Source organism: Bicyclus anynana, chromosome 26, assembly GCF_947172395.1.
Source record: "Bicyclus anynana chromosome 26, ilBicAnyn1.1, whole genome shotgun sequence".
NCBI classification, from domain to species: Eukaryota; Metazoa; Arthropoda; class Insecta; order Lepidoptera; family Nymphalidae; genus Bicyclus; species Bicyclus anynana.
Window position 1 is genome coordinate 7,389,666 of NC_069108.1, and position 26,278 is coordinate 7,415,943.

Below are 26,278 nucleotides of genomic sequence, written 5' to 3' on the forward strand. Positions count from 1 at the left end.
GAAATTTTGCACATATTGTGGAGAAGTAGACACGCCCTCGGCCGTGATAGCCCAGTGGATATGACCTCTGTCTCCGATTCCGGAGTGGGTTCGAATCCGGTCCGGGGCATGCACCTCCAACTTTTCAGTTGTGAGCATTTTAAGAAATTAAATATCACGTGTCTCAAACGGTAAAGAAAAACATCGTGAGGACACCTGCATACCATGCATATCTTAATACTCTGGGTGTGTGAAATATGCTAATCCGTATTGGGCCAGCGTGATGGACTATTGACCTAACCCCTCTTATTCTGAGAGGAGACTCGAGCCCAGCAGTGAGCCGAATAAGGGTTGATAATGATGATGATGAGACACGCCCAACCATGCAATCTTTGAGTGCGTGGAGTTTGGGGGAAGGAGCAACGCACGCCGATCGATTAATTTAATTGTAAATCTATTAAAATTATTTTAATTGTAAATCAAAAAGTAATTAAAACAAAACCTATAACTTTTCACTAACTTTAATTAAGTGTTTCGCATATTATCTACATTTTTTATTAAGAATAGCTGAGAATGAAAAAAACAACTGGCATTTTTGTATTTTTACATCAACATTTAAAATGCACCATACACATCATTTGAATTTATATGATTGCAATGTTCGCAAGTAAGTGGAACGGGAAAGACTGCAGTCGTGAGTGAGATCGTTAGGAACCAAGTGGAACACACTATAAAGATGAAAGCGTAATATATCACGTCATCGTAAACGCCAATCACAAACCGATGCCTTTAAGCGAATGACGTCACAGCCTCTGATTGGAGTTTGCGGTGACGAAATAAAAATACAATTTCGTTTTATTAAAATATTACAAGTAAGAGATTATTTTCACAAATAAAAATGTTGTTCGATTTTCTTACAACTTTTTTTTTTTATTCTTTACAAGTTAGCCCTTGACTACAATCTCACCTGTAAGTGATGATGCAGTCTAAGATGAAAGCAGGCTAATTTGGTAGGAGGAGGATGAAAATCCACACCCCTTTCGGTTTCTACGCGGCATCGTACCGGAACGCTAAATCGCTTGGCGGTAAGTCTTTGCCGGTAGGGTGTTGACTAGCCACGGCCGAAGCCTCCTACCAGCCAGACCTGGACAAATTAAGTAAATCTCAATCTGCCCAGCCGGGGATCGAACCCAGGACCTCCGTCTTGTAAATCCACCGCACATACCACTGCGCCACGGAGGCCGTCAAAACTACATATAAAAATCTTCTTGGTTTAGTACTGCAGGCAAGTAGCCTATTTTATAAGACCTATGGATAGCTGTGAACGTCCATAGACGGCTGTTAATTATAAATGTTGAATTTTGATAGCGATGGATGATGATGATGACTATGAAAATAAATGAAATTTATTGTTAAAAAAGTCCTTTTACAATGGTGCTGTGGACCCTGATTTAAGTTTGTTAAACCTGTATCCTGACTCATGGTAATTAAGAACAAGAATAAAGTAAAATACCGAAGCTGTAAGATTTATTGGCAAATATTCATATAAATTAATATTAACTAAAATACTTTTTTATAGTTAACATATTTTTAAAACATTATTTTCCTTATCAGTGCTCGAAACGAGATATTAATTAATAACAGTATAAAGGCGCGCGCGCAGTATATTCATTCCGTAGCTAACTTCACAAACATAAGGATCCGTGGCAAGTACTATATTCTTCTTTTCACTTTTCTATACATGAGTCGCGCAGCGCAGTTCAGAGCGGACTGGTTTGGCGCATTCTATATTACTTGTACTTATTACACTACGAGACCTTTCTTACTTGCTGATTTTTTCCCAGTGTGGGTTCTCATGTGCTGTAATAAAATTCATTTATTTCAAGTAGGCTTGGTTTACAAGCACTTTTAGAATGTCATATTTAACTATTTGTAAAGATTGTACCACCTCTTTTACCAGTTTACCATGACATATCTATCAATACAGATTTTAAAACAAAGAGCTACTGTATAAGATGTCACAAAGCATAGCTCATGGTTGTGTATTTCGGCGTATCAAAGTAATTCTTCACGTGGTTTCTATTGCTGCTCCACTGAGCTCCTGAGTTTCAAAAACGAATTTGATTTTTCCCCAGAGTGGGTTTTCATGTGTTGTAATAAATAGCTTCTCGCTACACATTTGTAATTGCACACGTCACAAGAATAAGGCTTTTCACCAGTGTGGGTTTTCATGTGAATTAATAAATGACTTTTTCGTGCAAATTTATAACCGCATATCTCACAAGAATAAGGCTTCACACCAGTATGGGTTTTTATGTGATTCAATAAATTACCTTTTTGTGCAAATTTAAAATCACATATGTCACACGAGTAAGGCTTTTCACCAGTGTGGGTTCTCATGTGATTTAATAAACGTTTTTTTTCAGCAGACTTGTAATTGCATATCTCACAAGAATAAGGCTTTTCACCAGTGTGGGTTTTTATGTGACGTAATAAATTAAATTTACTTGAACATTTATAAATGCAAATATTACAAGAATAAGGCTTTTCACCAGTGTGAGTTCTCATATGACTAGATAAATGACTTAATCGCGCACACTTATAATTGCATGTCTCACAGTAGTAAGGCTTTTCACCAGCGTGAGACTTCATGTGATTTAACAAATTACTTTGTCCTGCAAATTTACGATTACATGTATCACATGTATAAGGCTTATCAGCAGTGTGGGTTCTAATGTGTTGTAGTAAATAACTTTTTTGTGCAAATTTATGATTGCATATCTCACAAGAGAATGGCTTTTCACCAGTGTGGGTTCTTATGTGCTTTAATAAAGTAATTTTTTGTGCACATTTATAATTGCACATATTACAAGAGTAAGGCTTTAGATCAGTGTGTGTTCTTATATGTTTTAATAAATTACACTTTATTGTAGTTTTATAACTGCACACATCACATAGATAAGACTTCTCGTGTCGTTCTTGACTTACTTCAATAGCTTTTTTAGATTTCTTGAAAACCATTGTAGTATTGCTCTGAGATGATAGGTTGCCCAGTTCGCTAATGTTACTATTGAGGGTTTGTTCGCTATTCAGGGTCGCAGTTATTGCTTCAGTTGCCTGCATTTTGATTTTCCTGTTTGTCGCAAAACTCGTGGACAGTGGAGCGACTGCAACAATACATTCTTCTTATAATTAATTTCTCGACAAACAAGATAGCTATACTAAAGCCATTCTTGAGGAGTACTGTTTACTAACAAACAAATTAGATATGAGGGTAGAAAACGCAAGTCATTTCATAACTTTTTTATTTTAAATTATGTATTGTTCTTATATAAAATATTATTCAAAATATATGAACTATATTTAATTGTTTTAGGCTTATTAATCAAATTTATTTTCATTAATTTAAGACCAAGTTAAAAATAATTATTATTAGGTGTGAAATGACTAGCGACTTATATCCTCATTTTTAATTTGTTTGTTAGTAAACAGTACTCCTTGTGTATGGTTTCAGTGTAGATATGACTACAATGTACGAAAAAAGTACTTAAACTTAACTGTAGCAAACTTAAAACAGTTTCCGTAACTATATAATGATTTATTTATTTTGCTATCATCCGCGAAAATTCGGCAAACCCATGCGACAACGTCACACACGTGCACGTTGTAGAGTCAACATCTCCTGAGGATGCTCCGGTTTCGGGGTGAAACGTACGTAGAGAGTATTTTGTCGGACCTGGGTGACGTTGTCGCATGGGTTCGTCGACTTTTCGCGGATGATAGCAAAATAAATAAATCATTATATAATCATGATGAACTTCCGCTAAGTAACGCCTGCTTCTATCCAATAGTTTCCGTAACTGTTTTAAAAGTGAACAGTATCCTGTCTTTACAGGATCACATAGATGCAAACAAAAGGTAGTAATTCTACTTTTTTCAATAAATGTTTTACTGTATGAAGTGTGAAAGAGTTCTTACCCGGCGTCTTGCGATAAGATGGAAAAATGTACTAAGATACTACGCTAAATAGGGATGATGACAGTTTTTTAAATTGTATATAAATTAAGAGTATGCTAAAAGTAAAGCAATTTTGTAAAAGTAACAGGGTATCTGCGATCATTACTTTCGGAGCTACAGGGATTTAAAGAGTCAGATTTGCGGCGCTGCCGCGGATCCCTGAAAAACGCCCCATACAAAATGGTACGATTTAATGACGTCGTAGGACATAATGATCGTTAGATTTGTATGGGCGTTCAAACAAAATTACTAATATCTTTGTTATTCGTGCGTTTTGTCAAATTTGTTAAAAATGACAAATTTAATCTAAAGAAGCTAAAACTGTATGAATTTTCATATAATTACGATAAAAGATTTTTAATGGACTTTGAAATTTTTTAATCTTACTTATTTTGCAAATATCCAGACAATCTTTGCTTTTTATGTATAAACTAGCTGCCGCCGCGCGGTTTCCGTTCCCGTAGGAATACGGGGATAATATATAGCCTATAGCTATTTATAATATTAGTATAGATTAGATCTTAGCATTCCATGGATTCACGGTGCGGGTGCCGGGTCCATCGCGTGGTAGAGAAAACTCTGAGCAGAATACTGGTATTGTGACCACAGGATGTAGGGTTAAGGAACCTTATTTACCCGAATGTATGATATGAGAAGTGTAACTGTCTTGTTTTTTGGTTTTTGCATTACAAACAAGTTTACTCACTTACCTATGGCCTGAGCAGAACCTGCGGACGGGGAAGGCTCATCATTCAGCTTCCGAATTTCTGTCCTGTTTCTCGTCCATTCACATTCATATGATGCCAGTACTCCAGTGTCAGGCACAATCACTTCAGGCTCGATCTTCACCGTCACACTGTGCTTGAAGTTTTTACATTCTGTGACGTCATTGTTTACGTTTTCATCCTCTGACGTCACATCTTCCATCTTCACTGTGTCTATTTCAATAAATGTGTGGTCTGTTTTGTTTTTGTCTGTGTGTTTGTCTTGGTCCATGAGGTGCAGGTCGCAGTGGTTTGGGCCCAGGGATGTCTGCACTAGTTTGTGATTTAGGTGTTTGTTTGTTTGTTTTATTGTTTCTATGTGTTGTGCTGTCACCTGAAATGAGAATCATTATCAACCCATATTTGGCTCACTGCCGAGCTTGAGTCTCCTCTCAGAATGAGAGGGGTTAGACCAGTAGTCCACCACGCTGGCCCAATGCGGATTGGCAGACTGCACACACGCAGAAAATTATGATAATTCTCTGGTATGCAGATTTCCTCACGATGTTTTCCTTCACCAATAGAGACACATGATATTTAATTTCTTAAAATGCAGACAACTGAAAAGTTGGACGAGGACGCCCTGGACCAGATTGGAAACCACACCCTCCGGAATCAGAGCAAGAGGTCATATCCACTGGGCTATCACGGCTTGAAATGAACAATGACAATACACCACTGAAATGATAATAGTTTGATACAGATGAATTGCACATTGTAGCAGAATACAGGCTAGTTGTTGACTCATTCATCATTATCACCCGATGGACGTCCACTGCTGGACATAGCCCTTTTGCATGGATCTCAAAACACAACGGTCTCGTGTCGCCAGCATCCAGCGGCTCCCTGCAACCCGCTTGATATCCTCATTCCACCTGATGGAGGGTCTAGCACCTTGGGACCCCTATGTACATCGGCTTAAAGCTTTACAGTGCTTTAAACTCACAGTTTTGCTTATTTCAACACATTACAAGAAGAAGCAGAGATGGTTGGAGTGTGTGAAAACTGAAGCTTGTAAAAGAAGTTATGAGGAACAACAAGACATATGCCGCCGACGACAATTGAGTGGGACAAGAAGATGTTGATATAACACAATCAGCACTCACTACGTGATGCTCCTCAAGCAACTCCATCAGCAGTGAGTGAGCTCTCCGGCTGCAGTCTCGGAACCTGCTGAAGCTGAGCAGCCTCTGTCGGCAGTGCACACACAGCGTGTGTCTCAGGGCTCCTCGCTCACACACCTGCAACTGAGGAACATGCACCGTCATCACCATCATATTCAACAGCCAATTGTGCAGTCCTGCAGTCAGTAGGCTGTGGGTTTGATTCGAATGCATAATGTTTAGTACGAGTCAACTATATATTGACAAGAATAGGATGACAATTTTGGCAATACCGAAGGGATTGATTTTGACCAAATTGGCACAAATTGACAAGGTTTTCTGAGGTAAAGTTAAGTTAAGTTATCCAATCAATCAATAAATAGAGAACTTACTGGATGTCCAGTCAACTTTTCAAATGCTTCTTCCATCTTTTGTTTGCTCATCAGAACCAGCTTGCTGTCAGTGTCCAGGCACATCAGGCACACCTGCACTGCTGAAGGAACAGCTCCAAGGTTGACTATCCTCAAGCCATTGTGGTTGACATGCATGTCCTCACTCAGGAAGTGCTGTGAGCACACCATGGCAGACTCTGGTGCAACAGTTTCTGTGCCGAGCGCTCGGAGCCAAGCATTTTGAAGATTCACATCATCTGGAAAACTAGAAATGACCACTTGTGTTACAATTTTTCATTTACATTTTCTACTCTATACTTAATATTATAAATAATAACTATATATTATAACTAACTTTGGGCCTCATAAAAAAGCTCAGAGTCACACAGTGAGCGATTGAACAAGCTCGGAGTATCTCTGTGTAATTGAATCAGAAATGAGGAGACCTGCAAAAGAACCAAAATCACTGACATAGCTCAACAAATCATGAAACTGAAGTTGCAATGGGCAGGGCACATACTTCAAACAGCCAATAGATGCTGGGGTTCCAAGGTGCAAAAATGGGGACCTCGCAATAGAAAGCGCAGTGTTGGTTGACTGTCCTATTCTAATACGTAAACACAAAGTTCCTTGGCATTCCACTGTAAACCCGGAGGAGGTACTACAGATTCTAGTCACGAAACTACTGCAAATTCGCTACAATAAGTCCAATTTACCTACTTACCGGTGAAAACTGAGCACGTTACTCTGGCTCGATGTATTTGCACAAAACGGTACGCAACACTGCATTGTCCCCGATCACTCGGTCACCTTGTCGCCTATCGCTGGATTGTATGTCACCAACGACATTATAATGTACCTACGGATTGTCACAATTTCTCATCTCTCAAGCTCAAGCTGCTCATAGCCTCGTTTAAAGATGTACTCGTCGCGTAAACTCCATAAACCGGACATGTTTAATATACGTATAGGTACTACTTTTTTAGTTTTTTGAAATAAGTGTAAAGCAAAGTATTTACTGAAGAGTTAGAAATAGTAGAGAGTATTATATACTTTGAATAGACCCATCACTCTCGTAAAATCATTAGTAAACTATAAAAAAGTATAGTAAAAAATAAAAAATAATTTGTTTTGTTTTTATTTTTTTTATAAGCACAGATAGCTTCTGCTTTACGGCTCTGGGTTCTAGCCACAGATTAATCGATACTACGTTCTAGCCTTTTTGAGCTCAATTTGTTTAGTTTTTCTGTACACAGCACAGACTTTAAAATAATGGTTTATCTATGGACATTTTTTTTTAAATTTATTTTACGGCCTTGGATACAAGTCTTTATAGGCCCATGGAGGACATTTGTCATTAGTGTCACAGACAAAGAAAGATAGTATTCGTAGTTTTTTTTAATCTGGGTTTACCACTTGGAGTTCTAGTTATTATATATCTGTGGTGTTTATTACTAAAAACCCTTCAAAACAAAAAAAGAATTTTCAAAATCGGTCCATAATTGACGAAACTATCGCTGGACATACATAAAAAAAAAAAAAAAAAAAAAAAAAAACATACATACAGCCGAACGTAGAACCTCCTCCTTTTTGGAAGTCGGTTAAAAAGGGCTAGAACTCAGAGCCATAAAACCAAAAACCAATAAGAAAAAAAAATGGATGAAATCTGCGGAATCGAAATGTATTTTTGTTTTATTTTGAACAAATTGTAATTTTATTATTTTAAATAGACTAATCATAAAATGATAAATAGGTTTAAAAGAAACCGAGGTATTAAACACAAATGCGAATTAAAACGTTTGTGATGTGTGGGATCCATAGACTGAGACGAGAAATTGCTACGATATAAAATCCTCTCGAAGTCTCCACCGAAGAGTGACGAGGGTACCAAGTGATCAGGGACAATGAAGTGCTGTGTACCTTTCTGTGCAAATAGATCAGACAGTGTGACTTCACAGAAGTCTGGCCAGTGTGAACAGCTTAGTTTTCACCGGTAAGTGTATTGTAGGTATCGTAGGGAATAGTCATGTTTACAGACGTAAATACAACCGTAAACACAAGGTTTATCATGAGACGAGTGCCATAGATAGTGTCTTTGTGCTGTGGCAGCCTTCACATTTGTACAGCATATGTTTCTTCTCACATAAGTGTTTTTCAGATAGTATGAGTACGGTGACAGTCGACTGTTTGACGTTTTTAATACGTACAGTTATTGTAAATTGCGGCAAACTTTAAAGAGTGAAACAAACTGTCACCCGCACCATCCTCCATCAAACTAATTTTGGGGCTAGATAGAGATTTGTGTATTCTGAATAAATTTATTTATTTTATTTTATTCTTAGTTTACCAGATGATGTGAATCTTCGCAATGCTTGGCTCCGTGTGCTCGGCCCAGAGATCAATGCACCAGAATCAGCCATGGTGTGCTCGCAGCACTTCCTGAGTGAGGACATGCATGTCAACCACAATGGCTTGTGGGAAGTCAACCTCGGAGCTGTTCCTTCATCAGTGCAGATGTGCCTGATGTGCCTGGACACTGACAGCAAACTGGTTCTGATGAGTAAACACAAGATGGAAGAAGCATTCGAAAAGTTGACTGGGCATCCGGTAAGTTCTCTATTTATTGATTTACTAGTGGACGCCTGTGACTTCGTCCGCGTGGAATTTAGTTTTTCACAAATCCCTCGGGAACCATGTATTTTTCTGGGATGCAAAGTACCCTATGTGTTAATCCAGGCTATAATATATCTCAATACCAAATTTCAGCTAATTTGGTTCAGTAGTCGCGGCGTGAAAGAGTAATAAACATTCATATCATCAAAATCATCAGTTTTCACAAATCTCGGGAAACCATGGATTTTTTCAGGATAAAAAGTAGCATCGATCAAGTTGGAATTAGAACCATCAACATAACACAGAGGAATCGAAAATTGTGACCAGTGCCCTTTTTATTGGAACGAACTTCCTTATCACACTTTGGAAAAGGGGGCTAGATGGAAAAAATTTAGGACCAAAAAGTTGTAACAACACTTTTTACCCTACTGCGTAAGACCATCCAGGTGTCCCTTTACACCTCTCAAGTTTTTATTTATTTTTTAGTCAAGTCAAAACCAAACCTTTGATTACAATCTCACATGATGGTACAAGTAAGTGATGATGCAATTGAAGATGGAAGAGGGCTAACTTGTTAGAAGGAAGATGAAAATCCACACCCCTTTCAGTTTCTACTCAACATTGTACGGGAACGCTAAATAGCTTGGCGGTACGTCTTTGCAGGACACTGGTTTTCTGGTTTCCTGGAAGCACACTCTAAAACACCCACATTTCTTACACTAATATTTTCCAGTTATAAGAATCAAACCCAAGGCTTACTGACTGCAGGACTGCACCATTGGCTGTTGAATGTGATGGTGATGTCGGAGCATGTTCCTCAGTTGCAGGTGTGTGAGCGAGGAGCCCTGAGACACACACTGTGTGTGCACTGCCGACAGAGGCTGCTCAGCTTCAGCAGGTTCCGAGACTGCAGCCGGAGAGCTCACTCACTGCTGATGGAGCTGCTTGAAGAGTATCACGTAGTGAGTGCTGATTGTGTTATATCAACATCTCTTTGTCCCACTTGTGGTCAGCACAGTATGTTATCTTCCATTCACCTCTGCATTATATGAATTATTTCTAATACTCGTCTTGCTGCGTTTTCTACGGTGACCAAAAAAAATCAGAATGATTTTTAGTGCCAAATTAAGTGCTAGGTGCTGAATTTTAAATTACAGTGTTGGCATTGCGAAAATATTACCATATTTAGCACCGAAAGTGCTAAGTTGGGATCCTTGTCGGTCTCTCATTACTCCCCACCTAACTCACAGAACACTTCTTACTATTTCAACTCGTGATGACACAAGCCACCCAATCTAATTTAAAAAAAAAAAAAGAATATTTGCCGTAACTTTTTTTTAAATATGACCAATATTCTCATTCCCCTCCAACTAGTCGGGAAAGACTGTATTACCATTGAGCTATTGAGGCTCTAAATTTTTTTTGTCTGTCTATCCGAATTTATAATATCAATAGCTATTGTTGTTGCAGGTGACAGCACAACACATAGAAACAATAAAACAAACAAACAAACACCTAAAACACAAACTAGTGAAGACTTCCCTGGGACCGAACCATTGCGACTTACACCTAGTGGACCAGGACAGACACACAGACAAGAACAAAACCGAGCACACATTTATTGAAATAGACATAGTGAAGAGTGAGATTGAAGACATGACATCAGAGGATGAGGATAAAAGCAATGACGTCACAGAATGTAAAAACATCAAGCACAGTGTGACGTTGGAGATCGAACCTCAAGCAAGTGAAATTAATGCTGGAGCCTCGTATAAATGTGAACGGATTGATGTTGTACGAGACCCGCTGAAGTACGAGGCCTCGTTCAATTGTACCATTTGTTCGGAGGAGTTTGTTCATGAGCATGCATACAATGAGCATATGATCATGCACCTTCAGGTGTGGTTTTTTTTTCTTTTACGCGGGGTCTTCTTTTCATTGTTATGGCAAATAAGGTGGTAGCTACCCCCCTGGATGGAAGTGAGACTACTAAGCCACCATTGGAGGATATTTTGTCTATTTCTCTTAATCTCAGACTAATTACATAGGGACCTGCCTCGCTAGACGTTACTTTTCTGTACATGATCAACGATCTAATGCGATTATAAAAACTGTCTCTATAGAATCGATGTTGTTGTTGTAATCGTGTTTGTGGGTTAATAATTATATAATAATAATAAAGCCTTTTATTTCCGAAATATAATTAGCGTTCTGGTACGATGTCGTGTAGAAACTGAAAAGGTGTGTGGATTTTTTATCCTCCTCCTAACAAGTTAGCCCGCTTCCAGCTTAGACTACATCATCACTTACCAACAGGTGAGATTGTAGTCAAGGGCTAAGTTGTAAAGAATAAAAATAAACTATTTTTTATGTAATCAGTCTGAGGGCTTCATGTATAGTTTGAAACTTTTGGACACGAGGAGTGAAAAATCATTTTCTGTTTTTTTTTTCAGAACTGTGATGGTGGAAGTGACATTTCCCGTCCACGAGAGCAGCAAACAGATGTCTGCAGCAATGCTGTGAATAAGTCAGTTTTTTTTATTATCATTGAATGCCAATTGCTTAGTTTATCGTTAGAGTGCGCGCAAGATAAGTCTCCGTGCGTAATGTATTTGTTAGCAACTGTTTATATTTCGGGAAATAAAAGGCTTTATTATTATTATTTACGGAAGATGATGTAACTTTAAAAAAAATGAAGAATGCAAAAAAAAAAAAAATTATTGGAATTGATGGTGATTTCAATAGAAAATTCAACACATTGGTACCATTATGATAGGACTAGCTAACGCCGCGTGGTTTCACCCGCATGGTTCCCGTTCCCGTAGGAATATGGGGATAATATAAAGCCTATAGCCTTCCTCGATAAATGGGCTATACTATCTAACACTGAAAGAATTTTTCAAATCGGACCAGTAGTTCCTGAGATTAGCGCGTTCACGCAAACAAACAAACTCTTCAGCTTTATAATATTAGTATTACCAACGTTTAATCAACGGACTAGGCATAATAATTAATTTATGTTTTTTTTAGGCGCGCAGCTATGAAGATGGAAGACCTGGAAAACCCACAACACACTTTTGGTAAGTTTCTTAACTTTCTGTTGTTAAGCAACTAATATAAATTTAGGAAAGTCTGCTTCGAAAGCCCAAAAATTCAAAATTACGAAGGCCAAGGATTTTTAATTTTGAAAAAAAAAAAGCGTGTCAGCACTGATGCACGAATAGTTTACTCTTTCAGATCGACTGTCTAAGTGTATGTTGCCAATACCTACGCCTGAAAAGTGAAAGGTGCGCAAAACAGGTTGCGCACAAAAAACGTAACGCTTTCATTCGTTAGTCGAATTTTATTGCCCATATTTTTTTAATACCAAGGGCTATATATAAAAAATCGATTAAGTTAACTCCAAAAAGATGTTATCTGCTCCTTTAAATGTATTTTTCAAATAAAAGAAATAAGTAATTTATTAATTAATCTATTTAAAAACTAACATTTCTATTATATAAAACAAATTGTGAAGGCTTCTTTAAATGTTTTTTTTGCCTGTTTTTTACACTATTCAAGTACACGAAAAGGTATTTCTATGGAGCTCTTTAACCGGAAAACACGATCTCAACTATGAAACATCGATACTATAGACAGTTTTTATAATCGCATTAGATCATTGATCATATACTTTGACAGAAAAAATAAAATTTTACCGAGGCAGGTTCTATACAATAATTGGTCTGAGACCTGCGCCATGAGATGACTGCTATTTTTTTTTATTTAAACTTACTTGTTGGGACATGGAAACGAACCCAACAGTGCAGCAGTTTCACAAACCGCCGCTAGGTGTCGCTATACGCCGCGCTCTCAAATCTACCTCGCGCTAAGGAGATTCTTCCCGGCACAGTGACTACCCCTGTGGCCGATTGTTAGAGCATACTTACCTGGCGTAGGGGACACCGTGATCACGAAGGCGGTTCCCCCAGAGCGAGGCCCTTCCATTGCACTGCGGCTGGGTTGACCTCTGCGATTATCCCTAATGTGGATAACTCGGACGCGTAATTTTTGGTAGTGGGGACTGCGTACGCGCCGTCCCCCCAGAATCTGTAGTGTATATTATTATAGGTCAGCGTTTCTCAAACATTTGGCTTCACTAACCTTGAGTAATCTGTATATTGCTATAGGCCAGGGTTTCTCAAACTATTGGCTTCACTAACACTGTTCTGTTATTGTTTCCAACTTTCAAGTTAAAGAGGGGGGGGGGGAAGTATTTACCCCTTGTTTAATGCTTACGCCGCAATCAATAACTATCTATACTAAAGCCATACTCGAGGTTACTGTTTACTAACAAACAAATAGGAAATGAGGGTAGAAAACGGATGTCATTTCATATCTTTTTTATGTATTTTATGAAATATTATTCAACTATATGTAATTGTTTTAAGCTTAATAATCAAATTTATTTTCATTAATTTAATAACAAGTTAATTATAATTATTATTAAGTGTGAAATGACTAGAGATTTATACCCTCATTATTAATTTGTTTGTTGGTAAACAATACTTTTCGAGTTTGTTCATGATCTTCGGGGGTTTTTTAAGATTTTTGCAACACATGAATGAAAGGAGCGTCAATCAATTGTCAAGGAATTCTTTAACCCTACGTCCTGTAGTCACAAGTCCAGGACTCTTAGTAGTAGGATGAAAATCCACACCACTTTTCCTATCCATGGAATGGTAAGATATTTCTTCTCTCATATATATGTCATTCTTTTACAGCCTCACCGTTCCAAATGCGGTCGTCATCTGGCGAAGCCACCTTCGAGAGTGATCAGGCGGACCCTGATCACACGTCGCCTGATCACACGTCACCTGACTTACATGACGGACTGTACGAATGCGAGTTCACGCCGAGCAGTATACTGGACTGCTCTCTGGAAACTGATGACATGGACAAACCGTTCTCGTGTCACCTGTGCGAGACTAAATTCACACTAAACAGCTCCCTCGTGCGACACATGAAAACTCACACTGGCGAGGAACCGTTTTCGTGTAACTTATGCGACACGAAGTTCACAAGTGCAAGTGCTCTCGTCAAACACAACGTCCACATGCACAAAACTGAGAAACTTATCGGCTGCAACATATGCGACGCCAAATTCACATCGAACAGCTCGCTCGTCAGACACATAAGAAGTCACACTGGTGATAAACCCTTCGCGTGCAACCAGTGTGATGCGAAGTTCACGCAGAACAGTTCGTTGCTAGCGCATAAGAAGAACCACGCAGGTGTTAAACCGTACAAATGCGATTTGTGCGAGTCGAGGTTTTCCAAAAACAGTTCATTGATACGACACATGATAACTCATACTGGTGAAAAACCGTTTTACTGCACGCTGTGTGACAGCAAATTCACACAGAACAGCGCTTTGAAACGCCACATGGATACGCACACCGGTCAGAAAGCCGTCAGTTGTAATATATGCGGCTCGCAATTCACCCAGAACAGTTCACTCGTCAGACACATGAGAACGCACACTGGGGAAAAACCGTTCGCTTGCAACATATGCGACGCAAAGTTCTCATTAAACAGTGCACTAAAGAAGCACATAAAACGACATGATAATGAAAAGGAATGCTACTGCGAGCTGTGCAATCAAGTGTTTCCAAACAAAAAGGAGTTGTTGGATCACATAAAGACACACACGGGTGAAAAACCTCTATCGTGTCATATGTGTAATGACATATTTGTGAACAACAAAGACCTTCAAGCGCACATAAAAATGCACACTGGAGTAAAGAAATACAACTGCGACGAATGTACCCACGTTTTTCCGTCTAAAAGAAACTTAACCATACACAAAAGAATCCATTCTGGCGAAAAACCCTTCACTTGTACCATATGTGGGACGACTTTCACACAGAATTGTAATCTGGTGAGACATCTCCGTACTCATTCTGGCGAAAAACCATATTCCTGCGTACTGTGTCACCAGAAATTTGCCAATAACAGTAATCTGGTCAGTCACATGAGAATCCACACTGATGAAAAGCCTTCGTCTTGCGAATACTGTCCGTATAGAACCAAACACGCCAGCGCGTTGGTGTTGCATTTGAGGAGGCACACCGGTGAGAAGCCCTACTCCTGCAACCAATGTGATTATAAAAGCACACAAAAAGGCACAATGCTGGCGCACTTTAAAAAGCACACCGGTGAGAAACCGTACGTTTGCGACTTGTGCGGATACAAATGTGCGTACAAAGTGGCACTGGTGAAGCACAAGAGAACCCATACTGGGGAGAAACCTTTTAATTGCAATTCGTGTGATTTCAAATGTGCTGTAAGAAGTAACTTGTTGAGGCATATGAAAACACATGAGGGTTGAATTTTTTTAAATCCTTTTATATTCAGTTTTGTTTAATTGGGAACCTTCCATTCCCTTTCTACAAAAGTAGTAAACTACAATCAGATCGGAAATAAGGAATAATTATATTAGAAAAAAATACTTTAGTAGAAGTATTTTTGTGAGTTTGTAGTGGATAATCTGAATCGATCGATTTAATATAAAATATACTTATTAAATAAGTAAATTAATGTATTACTTTAGTTGGATTTTATTAGTCGGATGCAATATTTATGACATTTCGGAACATCGTGCGCTAAGCTATGCAATACAAGATTTTAGGTATCATCGGTTTCGTAAGGGCGGCAGGGCCACAAGTAGTCTCCTCATGCGATTTTAGCTATTATGTCTGACCGCATCGGGTGTCAATGACGTCATAATGAGCCTATACTGCCACCACATCGTTAGCGCTAAGCTGCGCATTACACGATTTTAGGTATCACCGTTATAGTAAGGGGGCGGAGGCAAGGCCACCCGTAGTCTCTCGCGATTTTGGCGTGCTTTAAGGCTGCTGGTGTCAGTGACGTCATAATGAGCCGACTGTGGCTTGGCGACTTCGTAACACTTCCCCGCACGCACGATTTTACACCCGAGCAGTCCTTTCCCCCCGTCGTCCGCTTATCATAACTTGCCAGACTAATACTATCGCCACGTCTAGTGCCGCCGAGCAGCATAGAAGTGAATGTACAGAGAATTTCCGTCAAATCTATTTATATTTAAATGAAATTGTCTTAATATATTAATAAAATTTCATAAATACGATGGCTGTGTTTTATTTATAACTATTGGACTTTTTTGATTTTGTATTTTTTACAAGTTCGCCCTTGACTACAATCTCACCTGATGGTAAGTGATGATGCAATCTAAGATGGTTGCGGGCTAACTAGTTTGGAGGAGGAAGACAATCCACACCCCTTTCGGTTTCTACAACGTACCGGAACGCTAAATCGCTTGCCGGTAGGGTGGTAACGATCCACGGCCGAAGTCTCACACCAGCCAGACCTGGACCAATCATGAAAACCTCAATCGGCCCAGCCGGGGATCGTACCCAGGACCTCCGTCTAAAAAAATAAAAAAAAAATAATACCTTGTAAATAGAAACAATTCTGCAAAATAAGTTACTATATTATAGTGGTAAAGTACATAAACAAATACGTTAGCCAATGTAACTTCCGCGCAAGGCACGGGAAACGCAGCATTGCGCAAAATCGCATCCTATTGTTAACACTCAACAATTGGCAATTCACTTATTAGTAACGTGTGAAATGTGTTTATAATCAGTCGACGAACAAGGTAACTTAGGTAAGAAGTTTTTGTTTACCTCCCGATAAGAATAAACAAACTACACGCTTCTTTGGCCGCCTGAAAAAAGTCCTAAAAAGTCTTTTATCAGGCGGTAACAAGGCGCGTACCTTCAATAGCTGGGTCATGACCTTACTCTTATACACTTTTGGCATTCTAAAGTGGACTCAAAAAGAACTGGATTCCCTGGACTGTAAAGTCCGCAAACTGCTGACGTCATACCGGATGCATCACCCCCGTTCATCTGTAATGAGATTGTACCTCCCACGCAAGTGTGGAGGACGTGGCTTCTTGAACGCCAAGAACCTCCATAATCGTGAGGTGTGCAACCTCAGAGATCATTTTCTCAAGATGAATGCGAGTATATATCAGGATGTCGTTGCAGTGGATAAGGGACTTTACCCCGCTATCCCTAGGCAAAGAGAACTGGCGCAAGCCTAGTATAGTAATTAATAACTCAGATCGTGTGGCAATATGGAGGAGCAAGAAGTTGCATGGACGATTCTACACGGCCCTTACTGGGCCGGATGTAGATCAAATAACATCTGTATCTTGGTTGCAATTCCTCTTTGGGGAAACAGAGGGGTTTGTCTGTGCAATTGTGGACGAAGTTATAAAGACGAGAAACTACCGGAAACATATTATGAAAGATGGCACTCTAGACATCTGTCGAGCGTGTCATCGTCCTGGGGAGTCCCTCAGGCATATTGTGTCCGGGTGTTCTCACCTTGCTAACGGCGAATACTTGCATAGACATAATCAAGTAACCAAGATAGCTTGCTCTTCAGTATGGCGTTATCGATTCTGAGATGCCTTACTACATACGACCTAGCGTCAGTTCTTGAAAATAGCAGTGCATTGCTCTACTGGGACCGAACGACTATCACGGACAGGTATATTGTAGCCAATAGACCTGATATAGCGCTAGTCGATCGGTCAGTGCGTCGTGCAATAATTGTTGATATTGCTATTCCACATGACGATAATCTGGTTAAAGCCGAAAAGGAAAAAGTATCAAATACTTGGACCTTGCTCACGAGATTACCGCAATGTGGAATGTTGAGTCAACTATTATTGTTCCGATTGTGTATCAGTCAATGGTCTTATAGCGAAAAGCTTCGACCAACACCTTAAGATTAAGAAGCTTTCGCTTGACTGTTGGATCAAGAGTCGGATGATTTTAGTGGAACTTTTGCTGGAAGGTCTTAGACCATTAAAAAGAAAGGACCTGCCTCGTAAACCTTTGGCGTTTATAAAAACTGTTGCTATAGAATCGATGTTTCATTGTTGTAATCGTTTTCGTCGTGTGAAGAGCTCCCTAAAAATGCCGGTTTGCGTAGTTGAATGGCATAAAAAACGGCCAAAACTTGTAGTTTAGTAAAAGATGGAGTAAAACTATTTCTACCATAATTCTATGAAATTGTAATAAAAACGATTTCTAAAAAGAATCGATCAACTAATCGAACATTCTATATATATATATTCTGTGGATAGTCTCTCAGCGATGTGTTGGTTAGTAAAAATTACGCGTGTGTGTATTGCGAGTCAATTATATAGTTGTGTGTAATGTATGGACACAGAATAAACTTAATGGTGTTAAATGTTTTCGATGTGTGAGTTTACATCGTCCCCCTCAAAGAACGACAGACTTTTTTGTTGGTGAATTTGGGTGCGAAACAGGTCCATTCTTTTTAATGGTCTAAGTGGAAGGTAGATGAAGTTATTGAATAACTATTTAACAGGCTACTTTTCATATCAACCAAAATAATCAAACCTTACGAAAATACAATATTCCATATTAATAATAATACAATCGCTTGCATTTAGGCGCCAAAATGAAAGCTGTCAAATACGCATTGATAGGCATAACGATGGCGGCCATTTTGCCGGAAGTGACGTCATGGATCGTCGATATGACGGAAGTGGAGAAGTTATTGGGCAATGATCAAGCCGACGAAGAGGCTAACTTCGACGATGACATATGGCCCAGTGTTGCCAGTGATGACAACGAAGTGATGTACACTGCCAATTATGCGGAGAATTTTAATTATGAGACTTATAAAAAGAAAGAGGTAATTTTTTAGAATTTATACTATCCTACTAATATTATAAGCGCGAAAGTTTGTATGAATGTTTGTTATAGCAACTACTGAGCCGATTTTGCTGAGATTTGGAAAACTGTGGATTAACACAGCTTTACTTTTCAATCCGAAAATTCCCGCGGGAATTGGGAAAAACTGAATTCTACGCCTACGAAGTCGCGGGCGACCACTAGTAGTTAATAATTTTAGCCCAAAATTAATACATTTATTGTAAGTTGGCATAATTCATTTTATGTACAATTTTTAATATTATTAGTTTATTCGTTATTAAGGTTGATAAAGATATTTAAAGTAAATAAAAATTTGAATAAATCAATAAAACTTTGGCGTAAATACGCCAGTTCAAAGTACATCACTCATTCGATCGCGACCGGTCAGAAATACAGTCTCTGAGCGTCCGGACAATATCTTGCGAGTGGTGAAGCTTCATGTTCAAAGTGTAGACAGAAACTATAGCAGACAAAAAACTTGGAAATTCACTGAACTCAGAGCAATCTCATTTTAGCAGACTCAGACGTGATTACAAAAATAAAAAAACTAATGTCGAGCAAAGGTTATTCACAACATTTGTCAGGACAACTTAATTATCAAATCAAACTGTAACCAAAATAAGATCCTAGAATGGCAGAGAATGACCTTGAGTGAAGTCACGCACTTGTGAACGTTGTGTGTAGGGCTAAAGGTACCTTTGACTGTTAACAAACACTCCCCTTTTCCACTCAAGTCACTCTCCCCGTCTATCACAAGTAACTCATAAAGAATTACACAACAAGAGATGTGGACGGCTCGAACGCTACGAGCACACTGAAGCCGTCCGTACCGCAAGTCGTTGTAGCGCGGCGATAATACTCAATCCATAGCAATATCATCATCATTATCAGCCGATGGACGTCCACTGCTGGACACAGGCCTCTTGTATAGACCTCCAAACACAACGGTCTCGAGCCGCCAGCATACTGCGGCTCCCTGCAACCCGCTTTATGTCCTAGATAGACCGAACTCATAGCAATATTTAAGAGACAAATAAACTTGCCATATTATAATAATGCTAATTTCTAGATATTTTTTTTTCAGGTTGACAGTATAATCAGAAATGGCGGCGCGTACTTGGAAGGGTTGAGTAACGCAATGGCTGCTTACAGGGACACTCTAGAAGACTGCAACAGAAACTCATCAAAAGTATGTATCTAAGGATCCGTTCAAATAGTGATCATCATCATCATTTCATTCACCATTATTACAGAAAGAAAAAAGTAATTATAGTAGATTTTTAACCGAGGGTGGAAAGAATCAATCCCCGAGGTATTTACGCTATAGTCCGAGTAGGAATTGATTCTTTTACCCGTGTTAAACACTCTACTTTTCATTTTGAAAAGGAGGAAATTTCATTTCGATTAGATAGCATTTTTTTATAATTAGTTTATTTTTTACATAAAACTTTTCCTCAAGAACTTCATTGACGTCTGAACAGGCTGTATGATCAACGATCTTTGCATGTCCCCGAATTTAGTTGGGGACAAATTTAAACAAAAAAAAAAAAACTCTTCACAGCAGTTCTAATTTTAAAGTTCATTCCGGCCCTTAGGTGGGATGAGTTATTCCCCCCCTGTGGAGGGAAGCAGCATTTTCCACCCAATACTCAGATCAAAACAACACTACTTTCCGAGTATGGGAAATGAAAAATAAATTTATTCAAATCTAAAAGTTACAGACAGTCAGTACCCTATCCTTATGACAGCATGTCTGTCTGTAACCCTTAAAAAGAAAGGGTGTACAGCTCAACATATGCCGTGCACTACGTACAAGTATAATACACGACGCTGATTTTATTCAGCTGAGACCCGTGTGACGTCACAGCTAATATAATAGGGATGATGACTAGGTTTGAATATGTTGATTTTTATGATACATTCGGGTAAATAAGGTCAATGTTAACTAATTTATAGATAAAAAGCAAAGATTGTCTGGATATTTGCAAGATAAATAAGATTATAAAATTTAAAAATCCATTAAATTTTTTTATCGTAATTAGATGAAAATTCATACAGTTTTAGCTTCCTTACATTAAATGTGACATTTTTCAATAAATGAACTATCAACATATACGCACAAATAACAAAGATATTAGTAATTGTGTTTGAACGCCCATACAAACCTAACGATCAGCGAGCCAACGACGTCACTAAATCGTGCCATTTTGTATGGAGCGTTTTTCAGGGATCCGCGGCAGCGCCGCAAATCTGGCCCTTTAAATCCCTGTAGCTCCGAAAGTAATGATCGCAGATACCCTGTTCCTTTTACAAAATTGCTTTGCTAATAGTATACTTTTAATTTATATACAATTTAAAAAACTGTCATCATCCCTATTGTACGAATATATTCATTAAACTAAGTTAAACACCCGGTGACGCCGCTGAGATCCCATTAAGGAGCCTACGCCACTTACACAATCAGAAAAAAGCATCCAACTTATAGACCTCATACCTATCTATAATATAGCATCTCTATTTTCAGACATCAATCGTCAGTGATACTAATGGAGAAGTAAAAACAAGATGCGAGAAAGCAGAAAAGAAGAAAGATTACGTTCAAAAACTGTCGGAAATGGCTCTTCTTACCACAGACAAAATGAGAGACAAAGATTATGACGACATAAGCCAGGTATGTCAGTATAGGCCTAAGGCTTCGACCATTAATAACAGGACCTGCCTCGCTAACCGTTACCCTTCTGATCAAAAATCTATGATCTAACCCGTTTATAAAAACTGTTGCTATAGAACCGATGTTTTATTGTTGTAATCGTTTTCGTCGTGTAAAGAGCTCCCTAAAAATGCCGGTTTGTGTAGTTGAATGGCATAAAAATGGCCAAAAACTTGTAGTTTAGAAAAGATGGACTAACGTTTCATTTGAAAGTATTTAAACCTTCAATTTTATCAAATTTGTAATAAAAACAATTTATAAAAAGAATCGATTCCTTTGACGAAACAGCCAAACATCGATCAGTAATCGAATATTCTATGTATTTAATCTGTGGATAGTCTAAGCAATGTGTTTGTTAGAATCTGTGTAAAAATTACGCGTGTGTACTGCGAGTCAAATTTATAGTTGTGTGTAGTGTATGGACACAGAATATATTTAATGGGGTTAAATATTTTCGATGTGTGAGTTTACCTCGTCCCCCTCAAAAAACGACAGACAATTTTGTTCGTGAATTTGAGAGCGATGCCTCTCCATTTTCTAATTCCTCTATGATATTATACTTAAGTGCTCGATTCAGGAACGCACAGAGGATGGAGACTTGATCAGGCTGGCGTGGACTTTGGACCGGCTGGCGGCGCTCACTGGCTACAGCAGCGCGCATGGGGACACGGTCTCAAGCAACGGTGTACAAGGTAAAGGCGTGGTCACGCTTGCAGATAAAGTGTATACCTTTGCAGAGATTGAGCACAGCGCTTGATCAGAATGGCGGCGCTCACTGGCTACAGCAGCGCGCATGGGGACACGGACTCAAGCAACGGTGTACAAGGTAAAGGCGTGGTCACGCTTGCAGACAAAGTGTATACCTTTGCAGAGATTGAGCAGAGCGCTTGATCAGAATGGCGGCGCTCACTGGCTACAGCAGCGCGCGTGGGGACACGGATTCAAGCAACGGTGTACAAGGTAAAGGCGTGGTCACGCTTGCAGATTAAGTGTATAATTTAACAGAGATTGAACACAGCGCTTGATCAAAATGGCGGCGCTCACTGGCTACAGCAGCGCGCATGGGGACACGGACTCAAGCAACGGTGTACAAGGTAAAGGCGTGGTCACGCTTGCAGACAAAGTGTATACCTTTGCAGAGATTGAGCACAGCGGTTGATCAGAATGGCGGCGCTCACTGGCTACAGCAGCGCGCATGGGGACACGGACTCAAGCAACGGTGTACAAGGTAAAGGCGTGGTCACGCTTGCAGATAAAGTGTATACCTTTGCAGAGATTGAGCACAGCGCTTGATCAGAATGGCGGCGCTCACTGGCTACAGCAGCGCGCATGGGGACACGGACTCAAGCAACGGTGTACAAGGTAAAGGCGTGGTCACGCTTGCAGACAAAGTGTATACCTTTGCAGAGATTGAGCAGAGCGCTTGATCAGAATGGCGGCGCTCACTGGCTACAGCAGCGCGCGTGGGGACACGGACTCAAGCAACGGTGTACAAGGTAAAGGCGTGGTCACTCTTGCAGATAAAGTGTAATTTTGCATAGATGAGCAGAGCGCTTGATCAGAATGGCGGCGCTCACTGGCTACCATAGCTGGGCATTAACTCGTAAAGTTAACGTTTTGATTAACGGATTAACTTTTAAGTTAACCTTTAAAAATGTTAACGGACACGTTAACTTCCGTTAGTATGCAGAAGTCCGTTAATCGTTAATCCAATGCCTACTATTTACCGCACGGCACTGCGGCGCGGCGCGAAGAACAAGTTCAGACAAGTAAGAAATGAAACAACAAGTGCTGGGCGGCGCGTGGCAGTGAGTGAAACCAAAACAAAATTAGATAGGGTAAAGTACCTACCCAGTAGTCAGCCTTGAGTAATTCGATTTGATTTTCTATTTTAATAAATACATAAAAACAATGTATAATGAACTGAAAGGTTATTTATTTATTTTTTTAAAGAAAACAACAAAATACTATATTTAGGTTAAAATTATAGATAAAATCAACAAAATACAAAAATCTGGCACTTTTACCCAGTGCTCATCCTCATTGTTCCAATGATGATCTCGCACAATGATATAAAAATGCAATTTTACAGTCATTTTAACGGATTAACGATTAACGTTAGCTTGCGTTAATTCTTCCGAAATGTAACGCTTTAACGTTTAACGAAGCTAACTTTTTTGTAGCGGATTAACGATTAACGAAGTTAACTATTTGATTAACTGTGCCCAGCTATGCTGGCTACAGCAGCGCGCATGGGGACACGGACTCAAGCAACGGTGTACAAGGTAAAGGCGTGGTCACGCTTGCAGACAAAGTGTATACCTTTGCAGAGATTGAGCACAGCGCTTGATCAGAATGGCGGCGCTCACTGGCTACAGCAGCGCGCATGGGGACACGGACTCAAGCAACGGTGTACAAGGTAAAGGCGTGGTCACGCTTGCAGACAAAGTGTATACCTTTGCAGAGATTGAGCACAGCGCTTGATCAGAATGGCGGCGCTTACTGGCTACAGCAGCGCGCATGGGGACACGGACTCAAGCAACGGTGTACAAGGTAGAGGCGTGGTCACGCTTGCAGACAAAGTGTATACCTTTGCAGAGATTGAGCAGAGCGCTTGATCAGATTCAGGTAGGCTGACCGGCAGCGCAAATTAATCATTATCGATAAAACAACGACTGACTATGTATAGACACCGGCAAGATCCCATCATCAGATCCTGGTTACCTTATTATGGTACCACCCTCGGAATATCTCCATTTAAAAAAAAGAATCATCAGAATCCATAAACGACGAAATTATCAGCGAACATACATAAAAAATATATAAGGTAATGATAAACCTCCTCTTTTTTATAAGTCGGTTAAGTAGCTAAATTATAATTACAACTACCTTACCTTTTGACGACCCCCGTAGCGCAGTGGTCAGCGCGGTGGATTTACAAGACGGAGGTCTTGGGTTCGATGCCTGGGCCGATTGAGGTTTTCTTAATTGGTCCAGGTCTGGCTGGTGGGAGGCTTAGGCCGTGGCTAGTTACCACCCTACCGACAAAGACGTACCGCCAAGCGATTTAGCGTTCCGGTACGATGTCGTGTAGAAACCGAAAGGAGTGTGGATTTTCATCCTCCTCCTAACAAGTTAGCCCGCTTCCATCTTAGACTGCATCATCACTTACCATCAGGTGAGATTGCAGTCAAGGGCTAACTTGTAAAAAATAAATTAAATAAAAAAAAAAAAAACTTTTTCAATAAACTTTGTTTTTAGACAATAATCCGAAATCGTCGACAGAAGCGAACATGGCGACCGAAGACAATAGACAATTGGAAATCCTAGAGCAGGTAGAAAATGGCCGCCCGCTGCCTCCAAAACTGACAGACACAAGATCAGTTCAGAAACGGGACACAGGCGATGTAATGAAGTATTACCTAAAATACAAAGTATGGAATGCTTCGAACGCTGAAGACGATCACCGAACTAGTGATAACGATCCTTTCGACATACAGAACTCTCTCAAAGTCCTCCCAATAAGGAAACGGTCACTCGCGTACAAGAAAGCTACTAACATGCGCAGCGCAATACAAAAGATACGGCGACTGCGCTGTCAACTAAAAGATCGTTCGGAAATACATTTCAGGAAACTTGTGAAGTCTATAAAAGTTTATAGAAGAAAAATATTCTCAAATGATTCTCATTGATTTTTATTTACATTAAACGTTTTAAATCATTACAATATTTTTTTTATAAACTAATCGTTTGATTTTGCTTCATGCAATCCTTTGTAAATACAAAAATCGACGATATCATATTATTGTGAATATAAAAAAAACAACAGTTTTTTCAACAGCTTCTTGTATATGGCAAAACTATTTTATCACAATAACTCTTAAGGCTATGCGTCTTATGCCTCAATGTGTCTCTATATGCAAAGTAATTGCATATCTCGCAAGACTAAGACTTTCCACCAGTGTGAGTTTTCATATGACTTTCTAAATCACGTTTTCTTGCACATTTATAATTACACAACTTACAACAAAAAGACTTTTCGCCAGTGTGCGTTTTCATGTGACCTAATAAATGCTGTTTCCGTACACATTTATAATTACATATCTTACAAGAAAATGGCTTTTCGCCAGTGTGCGTTTTCATGTGACTTAATAAAGAATGCTTCAGTGCACTTTTATGATTGCATATCTCACAAGAAAAAGGCTTCTCGCCAGTGTGGGTTCTCATGTGACGTGCTAAAGTATTTTTAATTCCAGTTTTATAATTACAAATGTCACAAGAAAAAGGCTTTTCGCCAGTGTGTGTTTTCATGTGATTTACTAAATTATGCTTTAGTGCAAATTTGTAATTACATATCTCACAACAAAAAGGCTTCTCGCCAGTGTGGGTTTTCATATGACTAACAAAACTGCGTTTGTCGGCAGTTTTATAATTGCACATCTCACATTTATAAATACATAACTTACAAGAAAAAGGCTTTTCGCCAGTGTGCGTTTTCATGTGACTTAATAAAGACTGCTTTAGTGCACTTTTATGATTGCATATCTCACAAGAAAAAGGCTTCTCGCCAGTGTGGATTCTCATGTGACGTACTAAACTATTTTTAATTCCAGTTTTATAATTGCAAATGTCACAAGAAAAAAGCTTTTCGCCAGTGTGTGTTTTCATGTGATTTAATAAATAACGCTTTCGTGCACTTTTATAATTGCATATCTCACAAGAAAAAGGCTTCTCGCCAGTGTGGGTTCTTAAGTGACTTACTAAACTATTTTTAACTCTAGTTTTATAATTGCAAATCTCACAAGAAAAAGGCTTTTCGCCAGTGTGTATTTTCATGTGATTTACTAAATTATGCTTTAGTGCAAATTTGTAATTACATATCTCACAACAAAAAGGCTTTTCGCCAGTGTGGGTTCTT

At 39.2% G+C, this 26,278-nt stretch overlaps 3 protein-coding genes and 1 non-coding gene across 4 annotated transcripts; 3 read left to right on the plus strand and 1 right to left on the minus strand.

Moving 5' to 3' along the window:
- Nucleotides 1-705: 705 nt before the first annotated feature.
- LOC112045812 (histone-lysine N-methyltransferase PRDM9) lies at nt 706-7,412 on the minus strand. The gene is made up of 5 exons (XM_052889801.1): nt 6,980-7,412; nt 6,256-6,520; nt 5,867-6,007; nt 4,707-5,094; nt 706-3,146 (listed from the first exon to the last, which is right to left on the minus strand). The coding sequence occupies exons 1-5, from the start codon at nt 7,042-7,044 to the stop codon at nt 2,059-2,061; spliced, it is 1,947 nt and encodes a 648-aa protein (XP_052745761.1). The 5' UTR covers nt 7,045-7,412; the 3' UTR covers nt 706-2,058.
- Nucleotides 7,413-7,872: 460 nt separating this feature from the next.
- Nucleotides 7,873-16,018, plus strand: LOC112045790 (zinc finger protein 271). Its single transcript, XM_024082120.2, has 7 exons — nt 7,873-8,248; nt 8,598-8,862; nt 9,690-9,830; nt 10,339-10,767; nt 11,322-11,395; nt 11,899-11,948; nt 13,632-16,018. The coding sequence occupies exons 1-7, from the start codon at nt 8,160-8,162 to the stop codon at nt 15,236-15,238; spliced, it is 2,655 nt and encodes an 884-aa protein (XP_023937888.2). The 5' UTR covers nt 7,873-8,159; the 3' UTR covers nt 15,239-16,018.
- On the plus strand, nt 12,790-12,951 carry LOC112045832 (U1 spliceosomal RNA). Its single transcript, XR_002886830.1, has one exon. It is a non-coding gene; the product is annotated as a U1 spliceosomal RNA (small nuclear RNA).
- Nucleotides 16,019-16,354: 336 nt separating the features above from the next.
- On the plus strand, nt 16,355-25,265 carry LOC112045811 (uncharacterized). The gene is made up of 6 exons (XM_024082160.2): nt 16,355-16,558; nt 18,386-18,630; nt 19,735-19,839; nt 21,175-21,321; nt 21,938-22,052; nt 24,622-25,265. The coding sequence occupies exons 2-6, from the start codon at nt 18,394-18,396 to the stop codon at nt 25,050-25,052; spliced, it is 1,035 nt and encodes a 344-aa protein (XP_023937928.2). The 5' UTR covers nt 16,355-16,558; nt 18,386-18,393; the 3' UTR covers nt 25,053-25,265.
- The last annotated feature ends 1,013 nt before the right edge of the window (nt 25,266-26,278 follow it).